Source organism: Symphalangus syndactylus, chromosome 3 (genome assembly GCF_028878055.3).
Source record: "Symphalangus syndactylus isolate Jambi chromosome 3, NHGRI_mSymSyn1-v2.1_pri, whole genome shotgun sequence".
Lineage (NCBI taxonomy): Eukaryota > Metazoa > Chordata > Mammalia > Primates > Hylobatidae > Symphalangus > Symphalangus syndactylus.
Window position 1 is genome coordinate 124,866,961 of NC_072425.2, and position 13,654 is coordinate 124,880,614.

Sequence of the window (13,654 nt, forward strand, 5' to 3'; positions counted from 1 at the left end):
ATCACAACTCCCACAAAGTAATGTTTGACTTGTGTAACCATGCTTAACATTTGGCTACCTTATTAGGCCATAAACTCCAAACGGGCAGGGGTCTTCTTTTACTTAATTCTGTATTTCCTGTGCCTAGTACATATAAGTGCTCAAACAAGTATTAACTACTTGATTGGATTCTTTAAGTAGGCCCATCCCTCTTCTCTTAGTCCACAGCTCTTACTTATTTCTACGCATTATGGCCGTATGAAGGCATGTTGTAAACATGCATAATACCAGGTAACCTGCAGGTTCTACATGTAAATTATATTCTCTCATTGGCCAGTTGGTGTGTGGTCTGAAGGGGTAAAACCTGGGGGCTTATGGTTTAGGATCTTCTAGGATAATGTGCCTTCAGAACATCGAAGATTAATATTAATTCCCTAAACAATCTTTTTGTTTTTTTTTCCAAACATTTTTGTAATGATGAGGGTGTTGAACTGGCCTCAAGTGTTCCTCTCCCTTCAGCCTCTCAAAGCGCTGAACAATATTTTATCTAAGTGCCAAGCATACCTGAATAGAAATATTAAGAGTCAACACGCTTGTGCACTCAACACATATTTACTGGGCGCATTCGATGCACGAGTTATTGAAGACAGCTGTTGTAAGCATTTCAGGACAATGCACCTCCCTTAACACCGAGTCCGGGATTTGGGGCAGGGTGCGGGAAAACGCCAGGTCCCGCCAGCAGAGGGCGCGGTCCCAGCCTCGTTGCGGCCTCGGGACGCACCGAGGCTTGCAGGCTCCCACGCTCGCTCCCGAGCGCGTCCCCGCCCTCGCGTCACGTGACGTGGCCGCGGAACCTGAGCTGCAGGGCCTAAGCCGAGCTAAATTCGTTGCAGGTGGCCGCGGCGGGTGCAACCACAAAGGCTAATCCGAAGGAGTCGGGGAGGCTCGTGGAGTCGATGCTTCCTCTTCCAAGTCAGGTTGGCTCCTGTTACCTTCTCAGCATTCGCTGTTCCCGTCTTCCTGAGCGCGTGCATGAGGTCTTTCGCGTGGGGAAGCTCCGGTGACCATGTAGTGGACAAGAGTGAGGAAGCTCCTGGTGCTTGGGACGAGGTCAGCGCTGTCGGCGCGCCGCTCCAGCGCCCACCACACCCCGGTGCGGGCCAGCGGGCCCTGGGCCCTGGTGGGAACTCCGACCTCCGGTCAAGGCCTGGCCGGGACGCCACGAATTCTCGCGTCGTCTCGCGAGAGTCCAAGTTGAAGGAACATGGCGACGTCTAATCTGTTAAAGGTAAGACCCTCACTCCAGCTTGGGTTTTACTGTGTGGCCGCCGGGTTCGGCTCTTTGGGAAAGGCACGGTTCAGGTTCAGCTGCGAGATGTGGGAGTGTTCAGGGGTTGTCCACTGGCAGGGAAGCCGCGGTGGCAGCCGGCGAGGACCGGAACGCGGGTCTGTGGCCTTGGGTTCGACAGGCTCTGGTGGTCGCTCCCGCCGACTGGCCGCTGGGAGAAAAGCCTGGCTGAGCGCTGGCGAGGAGCGATGCTTTCAAGGGACCAGCTCTGGCCGGGAGCGGGAGATGAATGGTCGTGCGGTGTCCTGACCAGCTGGGCCGTTAGTACTGTTAGGTCTCAGTTTCTTGTAAAGCAATGTCTAAAACGCATCAAAGGAAAAACCAAGAAAATGCTGCCTAACAGGTTTCAGTGACTCGACCCCCCACCTTCTTCCATTTCTGTTCTCTTTCTGTCTGCACGAAATTCCAAGTCAGACCAGCAGTGCTTCCCACTCCACCCCCTTCCTCCCTTTTCTGCGTGTTACACCTTCCCTCCTAATTCTCCCATTCTTGAGTTCATCTTTTTCCTTTTTTTCCTTAGGAAACTGTTTCCTAACCCCCACCCCAGTTACAGGACACAACCAGATGACAACTGATGAAGCGATACCGTCGTTTTAGGGCGCAGGAAAGTTACCTTGTCAAAGATAGTATTTAAAGTTAGTTTTATATAGCAAGGGAGAGCTAGGCCCACAGGGGCAGATTCTCCACCAGTTAAAAAGTTTGGAGAAGAATGAGGAAGACTTAGAACTAGTCTGTTCTGTGTATGTGTCTGTAGTAGTTAATCATTTGCCTTAAAAGTACTGACAGAAATGGGGGTAGTGATTAGCTCAGGGAACATAATATTAATGGCAAAAACCGCAGTTACTTTTGCACCAGCCTAATACAAAGGATGAACCACCTCTTCCTGAAGCCTCTCATGCCTTCAGGCAATGTGGATAAATACTAGAAAATAATAAAAAAGAAAATATACGGGAACCTAACCATCATGTCTTCTTTAGACCACTGATATTTGATTGTCTAATAGATGGGACTGTCTCATAAAATGAAGAACAAATTTTACTAAGAGGCAATACTGTATATCACCTTTTAAAAGGGAGAGGGGCCCTAGAATTAGACTCCCTGAATAGCCACCACTTAAAAGCTGTATGACTTTGGGCAGTTTCCTTATGAGTAGGACAGCATTATTAGTAGCACCTGTATCATAGGAACATTGTGAAGATTAAATTAGTTAATGTATCTATAATGCTTAAAACTGTGCCTGGCACTTAATTAGTATAATACAATAAATTACTATAACTACTCCCCCTCTTTAAGAAAACTAATTCGGGGAATTGAGTAACCCATCCCACTCTGCTTTTCTCTTTTATAATGGTATAGCAAAATTCCCATGCTTTACTTCAGAAAGAAAATTTGTGGGCTGAGCACAGTGGCTCACTCCTGTAATCTCAGCTCTTTGAGAGGCCAAGGTGGGAGGATTGTTTTAGATACGTTAATTTAATCTTCACAGTGTTCCTACAATATAGGTGCTATTGATAATTCTGAGTTAGAGGTTGACTATGATCACGCCACTGCTCTGTGAGACTCTAAATGAAAAAAGAAAAGGAAAGAAAATTTGTTTTATTTCTGAAGACTCCTATTAATGCATCTGTGTGTTTACATAAACAGTATGCTATTAATTGAAATGTGTTTAAGAAGTAATTTTATCCGTGATTCTGGGAAATTTTGACTTGTTGATTACCTGGATATAAAGCAAGGTCTTTTTCTCCCCAAAAATAACTCTCAGAAAAGAGTAGTCACTGTTCTACTTACAAAACCTAACAAGGGATTGTTTGGAGAAGCTACTTTGGTTCATATTTCAGTACTTGTGGAAATTCTGAATCTGCATCCACAGCACAGACCTGTGAATGGGAAAACTGCCTGAATATACAGAAAACGGGGTACTTAGGGTTTAGGTTTAAAAGCTCACAAGAATTTAAAGTGTTTTAACTTGAACATTTACAAGTAAAGGGAAGGTGATAATATTTTGAAAAAAAAAAATTAGTAAGTGACTCAGTCACTCTAGTGAACTTTCTTGATGTGTAATTTAGAAGTTAGAAGCCAATGTCATAAAAAAAAAAAACCACCAGCTTTTCTTTCTTTTTAATTTTTTTTTTTGGGGGGACGGAGTCTCGCTCTGTTGCCAGGCTGGAGTTCAGTGGTGCGATCTTGGTTCACTGCAACCTCTGCCTCCGGGGTTCAAGCGATTCTTCTGCCTCAGCCTCCCGAGTAGCTGGAACTACAGGTGCATGCCACCAGGCCCAGCTAATTTTTGTATTTTTAGTAGAGACAGGGTTTCACCATGTTGGCTAGGATGGTCTCCATCTCTTGACCTCATGATCCACCCGCCTCGACCACTCAAAGTGCTGGGATTATAGGCGTGAGCCACCATGTCCAGCTGCGTTTCTTTTTAATATTGGAATTTGACTCTAATAATTTTATTGTCTGTTTAAAGCAAGTGGACTATTGCTGGATCTTAGGAGTCTTTCAGCTTTGTAAAGATTTGTGTAGCACATTTTGACATACACAGTTAACTGCTTAGGGGTTTTATACCTCTGAAAACCTTTCCATATAACTACTTTATCTTTGTTGTTTTTCCTTACAGAGTGAGTCTGTAGAATATTTGTAGGGATCTGATATTACAATTTTATCTTCTGTTTTAGATTACTTTGAACATGTAATTGTGATTTTTCCGTTTCTTTTGCAATTATCATCTGGGCCCTTAGTGCTCATTTTTTTCATTTCCAGTTTATTGTTCCACTCCAAACAGCAATTGTTTAAACCTTTTCTTGCTGAGCCTTACCCCTCTTAATTCTTAGTACATTACTTTACGCAACTATTTGAAGTGCCCTTAACTTCCTTGGCCGATACCACACATTTTTCTTGTTTCTCCTATATTCTTCTCTGTCCTATGCTACCTCCCAAATTGTCTCCTTCTGCTTGTTCTTGTTCAGTCCTCATCTTCCCCCCAGGACTTGGTGGTATGTCCCCTCTTACTTTTTTTTTTTTTTTTTTTTTAGTTTCCCTATTTTCTCCTATGCCTATAAGAAAGTTCATATGTTGCCTCATACAAACTTCTTTTTTTTGGAGACGGAGTTTCGCTCTTGTTGCCCAGGCTGGAGTGCAGTGGTGTGGATCTCCACTCACTGCAACCTCCACCTCCCGGATTCAAGCAATTCTCCTGCCTCAACCTCCTGAGTAGCTGGGATTACAGGCACACGCCACCACACCCAGCTTATTTTTGTATTTTTAGTAGAGATAGGATTTTACCATATTGGCCAGGATGGTCCCAAACTCCTGGCCTCAAGTGATCTGCCTGCCTCGGCCACCGAAAGTGTTGGGATTACAGGCGTGAGCCACTGCACTCTGCCTCCTCATACAAACTTGTACTCTGCCTCTGCCTCAAACTTCTATTTCTTACTGTCACAGTTCTTGGAAAAGCAGCCCCCATTTGCTGCCTTTATAATTCTTTGCCCTTTAACTTACTGATATGGCTTACTCTTCTCTCCCACCCAACTGTATAGAACCTGTCAGTCCTAAAAGTACTAGCAACCTCCTGATTATCAAATGAGATTCTTCTCTGATAATATTTATCCTCTTTTCTGGTATTATTGCTCATTTCCTCTGCTTCTCTTTTGGTTTTTATGACATTCCCTCCTTGGTCTGCTCTCTCTCGAATCACGTTTGTTTTTCACTGACTTCCCTCCCCTGTCCCCAGTAGAATTATTTCTCAAGATTTCATCTTCAGCCCTTTTCTATCTTTGTGTGTTTTTTTTCTGGGACAGTCTTAACTCCCATGATTTCACTATTTTTATCTCTTAGCTCTGATCTGAGCTCTAGATCAAAATGCAGTTCTCACCATATCACTTTGCTGTTCAGATACCTTTGATGATTCAAATTATTTGAGATCTTTCCAGCTGGGTCTTCGCCTGATAACTAGCTAGTATTCTCTGTCTCTGTCTCTTGTCTCTCTCTTACATGTGTGCGTACACACCCCTACCTTGCTGGTTACTTGTTGGCTCACTAGCATGCCAGAGGTCATCTTCTCCTTAATAACTAACTCTTAACTCTCATTCTCTCTTTCTAATTGGATCTAGTGAGATGGAGGCACAAGAAGGCAGTAGTATATAACCGAACCACAAGAGAAATCAAATTTTAAACTGAAATATGATTCATACTACTTTTCTCAGTGGACTTTTTTTTATCCTTTAAGAGGAAAGAAAATGGAAATGTAAAGCAGTGATTCAGAGTGTCTATAGAGGCCGGGCATGGTGGTCATGCCTGTAATCCCAGCACTTTGGGAGGATGAGGTGAGAGGATTACCTGAGGCCAACCTGGGCAATGTAGCAAGACCCTGTCTCTATAAAACAACAACAATAAAAAGTGCCTGTAAAAGTTATTCATTATTAAAATAACTTTATTGACACCCGTATGCAAGGCACCATGGAGAATGCAAAGATATGTAGAACAATGTCCTTGCTCTTTGGGAATTTACCATATGCTAAAGGAGATTAAAGGTACTCATGTTTTACTATAAGGCAAAAGTTTCAGATGTGTTACCAACTGCTCTATACTCCCTCACAGCTTGAGGAAATAATTTCTGGTGGGATGATCAGTGAAAATTTTATGGAGAAAGTGTTGGAGCTGGATTTTGAATAATGGGTAAAATTTTTGTAGTGGTAATTAGGAGAAAATTTGGTAGGAATCTAGGCTAGATCAGTTTGGCTGCAGTGTAAGCAAGGCTGCATGCTGTGTTAGATATTCTATATGAATAGTGTTCCTTGGAATTGTTGCAGCATAGAAACCCAGAATACAGGGAAACAACAAGAGGGATAGGAGTGAAAGGGAAGTCGGGTCAGATTACAAAGGGCCTTCAGTGCTAGGCAAGGGGTTTGAAATAAAGTTCTATAGTTACTGAGGAGTATTTGAAAAATATGTGAGCAGAGATACTCTCAGGCCCTCAATCTATTTTTGGCTTTTACACATAAAAATTATTCTATTTTGTGTATATTTATAATCTGCTTGTGAGATTGGCCATGGATGACGGGCATTTGTGCCAGTGACATCTTGTTCATTGAAACCGTAACCATAGCAGGAATAATTAAGTCTATGGGAAATACATTTATTCATTGAACAAAAATCTAGTATTTCCTAATTCTAACTAGATAATGATGAACTAGGCAGACAACTCCTGCCCTTGTATAATTTACTTTTTTGTTGGGAAGAGAGACAATAAACATGAACAGTTAAATACGTACTGTCAGTCAAGTTGTGATAGGTACTATGAATAAAAACAACCAGGGTAAAGGAGAGAGTGCTCGGTGCTATTATTATTATTATTATTATTATTATTATTGAGATGGGGCCTCGCTCTCTTGCCCAGGCTGGAGTGCAGTGGCACGATCTCGGCTCACTGCAACCTCCACCTCCTGGGTTCAAGTAATTCTCCTTCCTCAGCTTCCTGAGTAGCTGGGATTACAGGTGACCACCACCATGCTCGGCTAATTTTTGCATTTTTAGTAGAGACGGGATTTCACCATATTGGCCAGGCTAGTCTCGAACTCCTGACCTCAAGTGATCTGCCCAACTCAACCTCCCAAAGTGCTGGGATTACAGGCATGAGCCGCCGCTGCTGGCTTGTTTTTGATAAGATAGTGAGGGAATGCCTCTGAGGAGATAATATTTGAGGTAAAACCAGAATGAAGCAAGGGAGCAAGTCATGTACATATTTAGAAGAGCTCTCGTAGAGGGAACAGCCAGTGTGAAAGCACAGAGTCAGGATCATGCTTGGCAAGGAATATGGATGTGATACAAAGATTTGAATATTGTTGGTGAATGTGGTTAAGGTACATAACCAGAGAATTCTTTTTAATATATCTAGTTAAACATAAATGAGAACCTTATTAAGAACTTGTCAGTTTTTCATTGGATTGATAGAAATTGCCCTCTTGAAACGTACATCTAAGAGGGACATGGGCCTTAGAGCAGCCTTCCCCTACTTCAGTGTACTGTCCTAGAGAGATGGTTGCATTTGACACAGCCTAGGGAGGAAACAAATTTCAAGGTTGTCTGTGTTGGTCATGGATAGGAATGGGAGAGGGAATAGTGGACTAATCAGTAACTGTAAAACTTTGTGATACATGTAAATGGTAGAATCTTTCATGTTCTATGAAAATAAATGATTGAACAGTTACCATAATCTGGAGGTGATGTATGTTAATTAAAACTTCTAGAAGGAAGTGGCAGCTCAGGATAAATTTTGATCAGTCCTTTTTCAGTAGATTAGAGGAGGGGAATTTTAGACTTCTGGAAGGTAGAAAGAGGATACTAGGCATCTTTCTAGTAAAAAGAGAGGTTTTGTTTTCGTTTTTGTTTGTTTTGAGAGGAGGTCTCACTCTCACACAAGCTGGAGTGCAGTGGCACGATCATGGCTCACTTCAGTCTTGATCTCCCAGGATCAAGCGATCCTCCCACTTCAGCCTCCTGAGTGGCTGAGACTACAGGCACATACCACCCTAGGTCTGGCTAATTTTTTATAGAGATAGGATCTCACCATATTGCCCAGACTGGTCTCCACTCCTGAGCTCCAGTGATCTTCCTGCGTAGGCCTCCCAAAGTGCTGGGATTACAGGCATGAGCAAAAGAGCTAGTCAGCTAGAGAGAGGTTTTTCTTTTCTTTTCTGTTGAGACAGGGTCTCACTCTGTCCCCCAGTCTGGAGTACAGTGGCGCAGTCACAGCTCCCTGCAGCCTTGACCTCCTCAGGCTCAGGTGATCCTCCCACCTCATCCTCCCACAGGTGCAACACCACCATGCCCAGCTCATTTAAAAAAATGTTTAGAGACAGGGTTTTGCCATGTTGTCCAGGCTAGTCTGGAATTCCTGGACTCAAGCAATCTGTCCTGTCCTCCCAAAGTGCTAGGATTACTGGTGTGAGCTACCACCCCTACTTGAGGTTTCTCTTAATAAATATTTTGCCTAGTGTCCTGGTGAACCCAGTTGTCATTAAAAGCCATTTGCCTCCTGCCTTGGTTAGTAGGTGGAGGAAATAGATGCCTGATACGCTCTGTAAGGAAAGCAGGGCTGGGTGCAGTAACTCGCACCTGTAATCCCGGTGATTTGGGAGGCCAAGGTGAGAGTATTGCTTGAAGCCAGGAGTTTGATACCAGCCTGGGCAACCCCATTTGTACAAAAACAAATGAACAAACAAAAACAAAGCAGGATACAGCTCAGGTTAAAACATTGGTCAGAGGCTGGATGCAGTGGCTCATGCCCAACACTTTGGAAAGCGGAGGCAGGAGGATCATTTGAGGCCAGGAGTTGGAGACTAGACTGGGCAGCACAGCAAGACCTACCACCTCTACAAAAATAAAAATTAGAAAACATTGGTCATATCCATGGAGTACATACAAATAATATCAACGGTAATTGATATTATTACCTTTGTGTAACTGCAGTTTGTTCATTCCATAAAAATCTGAGCATTTATGCTGTACTGGATACCATTTTAAATGTCAGTTAGGCTGGGCACAGTGACTCACACCTGTAATCCAAGCACTTTAGGAGATTGAGGTGGGTGGATTACCTGAGCCCAGGAATTTTAGCCCACCCTGAACAACGTGGTGAAACTCGTCTCTACAAAAATAAAACATAAAAAAAAATACCTGGGGGTGGTGGTGTACAGTTTTAGCTCTGGCTACTCAGGAGGCTGAGTTGGGAGGCTTGCTTGAGCCCAGGAGGTTGAGGCTGCAGTGAATTGAGATCGCACCACTGCACTCCAGACTGGGCGACAAAGCAAGGCCCTGTCTCAAAAAAAAAAAAAAAAAAAGTGTCAGTGATACAATAGTGAATATGACAAAGTTCTTAGACTTTGGGGCTTATATCCTGATGGATGAATGCTGACACTAAAAGACATAAAGAATACACTTGCATAGTTCTTACTGGTAATTAGGGCGGTAGCGAAAACAACATGATAAGAATGTTCAAGGCCGGATGCGGAGGCTCACGCCTGTAATTGCAGCACTTTGAGAAGTCCAGGTGGGAAGATTGCTTGAGCCCAGGAGTTCAAGACCAGTGTGGGCAACATAGTAAGACCTCGTCTCTACAGAAAATTTAAGAATTATCCAGGCATGTTGGTGCATGCCTGTAATCTCAGCTACATGGGAGGCTGAGGCAGGAGGATTGCTTGAGCACAGATCAAGGCTGCAGTGAGCAATGTTCATGCTGCTGCACTGTAGCCTGCGTGACAGAGTGAGACCCTGTCTCAAAAAAAAAGTGTTCGGAAGGTGGAGCCACTATTTTACTCACTTATTTACAACAGAAAATAATTTTTCCCCAACAAACTGCTTTTGACTATTTTTTGTTTAATGTTCTTTCTCTGCCACATGTTGACATTTCAGCCAGATCTATAGCTTTCCTGGGCTTTTCTTAAAATTCTGGTTATTCCAAATTAAAATTTCAATCTCATAGCCAATCAGAGTGTCTCTTGTACCATCTCAAGACTTTGTCTCTGGATGTGCAGAGAGGAATGGAGGAAGGGCATTTTTCTTAGGTTGATTTGGGAGGCCTCTCTGAGGTGCCATTGGAGCTGAGACCTGAATGATCTGCATTCTAAGGCAAAGGTCTTGAGGTGCAGTGATGAGCTTGGGCTGTTTGAGGAACACCTTTAAAAGGTTGCTGTGGCTGGAACATAGTGAGAATTGCAGTAGTAAGGATTACTCGTATTCAAATATATACAATCAGCCCTCAGTATTCATGAGTTCCATGTCTGTGGATTCAACCAACCAAAGATTAAAAATACTCAGAAAAGGCTGGGCGCAATGGCTTATGCCTATAATCCCAGCACTTTGGGAGGCTGAGGCAGGCAGATCACCTGAGGTCAGGAGTTCAAGACCATCCTGGCCAACATGGTGAAACCCCATCTCTACTAAAAAAATACAAAAATTAGCTGAGTGTGGTGGCACATGCCTGTAATCCCAGCTACTCGGGCGGCTGAGGCAGGAGAATCATTTGAACCCAGGAGGCAGAGGTTGCAGTGAGCCGAGATCACGCCATTGCACTCTAGTGTGGGTGACAGAGTGAGACTGTGTCTCAAAAAAAAGAAACATCATATATATGCACTTAGTATGGCACCTGCACACATTTATTTTTATTAAGTCACCTCACTTTTGTTGAGATAAGAAAGGTTTTATGAATCCCTTATAGATGCAAGTAGTGTACTTGCAATGTAACAGTGGTTATGAGCTCAGCCTCTGGAGCCATGCTGCTTGGGTTGGTCTCCAGGTTTTGCCATTTGCTAGCTGTGTGATATTGGGCAAGTTACTTAACATCTCTGTGCCTCAGTTTTTATATCTATAAATAGCAGTAATCTCAAAAAAAACCTCAGAAAAAAATTGCATCTGTATTGAATATGTACAGACCTTTTTTTCTTATAATTCCCTAAACAATACAGTATAGCAGCTGTTAGCATTTACATTATAGTAGGTATTATAAGTAATTTAGAGATGGTTTAAAGTATATGGGAGCATGTGCATGTAATAAGCAAATGCTATGCCATTTTCTATCAGGGACTTGAACATGTATGGGTTTTGGTATCCTGAGGGGTGGGGGTGGGGTGGGGTGGGTCCAGGAATCATTTCCCCACAGATAACAAGGGACACCTGTACAGTAGTTTGATTCTTTGGTTAGTGGAGATTGGCAAATGGGGTTTTAAAATCACATAACTGGGAGCAATAGTGGCTTCATAAATAGTAAGGGAACCCACACATTCAAATAGCTAACCTCATAATTTACATGAATTATCTAAAATAAGCCAACTGGGTTCCTTTGGTAAAGTTATTAGAGTGCCATTAATTGGACATACAGTCATTTACTGCATATTGATGTTTTGGTCAACAATGGACCACATATATAGTGGTGGTCTTATAGGATTGTAATGGGAGCTAAAAAATTCCTATTGTCTGGCAATGTTTATTGTAGCCCTTGTAATGTAGTAGTGCAATAAGACATCACTCGTGTCTGTGGCGATGCTGGTGTACATAAAACTATTGTGCTGCCACTCGTATAAAAGTCTAGCACATATAATTGTATATAGTACATAATCCTTGGATAATAGGATAATAAAATTATTATCTTAATAATAATAAATGACTGTGTTACTGGTTTATGTATATCTTAGTCCATTTGTGTTGCTATAAAGGAATACCTGAGACTGGGTAATTTATAAAGAAAAGGTTTATTTGGCCCACAGTTCTGTAGGCTGGTGAGGTCCTCAGCCTGCTTCTACTCATGGCAGAAGGTGAAAGGAATCCTGTGTGTGTAGAGATCACACGGCAAGAAAGGAAGCAAGAGAGTGGGGAGAGGTACCAGACTCTTTTTAACAACCAGCTCTCAGGGAACTAACAGAGAACTCACTCACTGCTCACCACCCTGCCCCCACCCCCACTCGCATTCATCTGTACATGAGGGTTCCACCACCATGACCCAACACTTTTCATTAGGCCCACTTACAACATTGGGGATCAAATTTCAACATGAGGCTTGGTGGACAAACATCCAAACTGTAGCAGTACATTTACTGCTATATACTTGTTACTTTTTTTTAGTGTGTGTACCCTCTAATAAATTTAAAAGTTAACTGTAAAATAGCCTCTGTCAGGTCCTTTAGGAGGCATTCCAGAAGAAGGTGTTGTTATCATAGGAGATGACAGCCCCATTCAGGTTAGTGTTCCTGAAGACTTTCCAGTGGGACAAGATGTGAAGGTTGAAGACAGTGATGTTGATGATCCTGACCCTGTGGAGGCCTAGGCTAGTGTGTATGTGTCTTAGTTTTTAATGAAAAAGTTTAAAAATAAAAAACCTTTTTTTAATAGAAAAGTTTATAGAATAAGGATGTAAAGAAAGTAAATATGTTTGTGCAGCTGAATGTGTTTGTGATTTTTTTGTTTAAAATAGAGACAGAGTCTCACCATGTTGCCCAGGCTGGTCTCAAACTCCTGAGCTCAAGTGATCATTGCACCTCAGCCTCCCAGAGGGCTAGGATTAGAGGCGTGAGCCACTGTGCCCAGCCGTGTGTTTGTGTTTCAAGATAAGTGTTATTTACAAAAAAGTCAAAAAGTTTTCCAAAAAGAGGAAAGGTTTTTAAAGTAAAAAAGTTACAATAAGCTTAAATTAATTTATTATTGAAGAAAAATATTTTTGTATAATTTAGCATAGTCTAAGTGTTTATAAAGTGTACAGTAATGTCCTAGACCTTCACATTCACTTACTACTCACTCAGTGACTCACCTAGAGCATCTTCCAGTCCTGCAGGCTCCATTCATGGTGAGTGCCCAGTTTAGGTCTGCCATTTTTTATCTTTCATACTGTATTTTTACTGTACCTTTTCTATGTTTAGATACACAAATTCTTACCAGTTTGTCCTAATTGCCTCCAGCTTTAGTACAGTTACATGCTATATAGGTTGGTAGCCTAGGATAATAGACTGTACCATTTAGCCTAAGTGTGTAGTAGTCTCTACCATTAGATTTGTGTAAGTACATGCTGTTATTTTCACCCAACGATGAAATTGCTTAACGATGCATTTCTCAGAACATCATTAAGTGACGCATGGCTGTAATCCACAATCAGTATGGTGGGAACTTCACGAATTTTAAAACAACTAAACTGTGGTTGTGTGGTGTTCAAAATATTATGGGTGTGTAAAAGTAAGGTGATAAAAAAATTGCCATTAATTCTATGGATGCCATTGTTTCTTGCTTTTCCTGCAGCTTGTCTTTTCACCTTAGCTTTTCTTACACCTTTGTCATAAGCAAGATATAGCAAGATATACAGCAATAATAACAAATCCTGTTTCCTTGTTTTATTTTTAAATTTTATTCATTTTTTAGAGACAGGGTCTTACTCTGTCACTCAGACTGGAGTGCAGTGGCATGATCATAGCTCACTGCAGCCTTCAATGCCTGAGCTTAAGCAGTGCTCTTGCCTCAGCCTCTGGAGTAGCTGTTGGGACTACTGGTGTGCGCCACCACACCCAGCTAATATTTTATTTTATTTTTTATTTTTTATTCATTTTTTATTTTTTTATTTTATTTTATTTTTGTAGAGGTGGGGTCTCACCATGTTGCCCAGGCTGGTTTCAAACTCGTGGCCTCAAGTGATTCTCCTGCCTTGACCTCCCACAGTAATGGGATTATAGGCATGAGCCACGCCGCCGAGTTATTTATTTATTTATTTTTCAGAGACAGGGTCTCACTTTGTTACTCAGGCTAGAATGCAGTGGCATGATCATAGCTCACTGCAGCCTCAAACTCCTA

The 13,654-nt window shown here is 42.2% G+C and overlaps 1 protein-coding gene across 1 annotated transcript in view; it reads left to right on the forward strand.

The window, feature by feature from the left end:
- Positions 1-734: 734 nt before the first annotated feature.
- The window catches only part of CUL5 (cullin 5), a 101,260-nt gene continuing 88,340 nt past the window's right edge, over positions 735-13,654 (forward strand). The window contains exon 1 of the mRNA XM_055272989.2: positions 735-1,267. Coding sequence (XP_055128964.1) covers positions 1,244-1,267 — 24 coding nt within the window. The 5' untranslated portion in view covers positions 735-1,243. The remainder of the gene's footprint in view (positions 1,268-13,654) is intronic.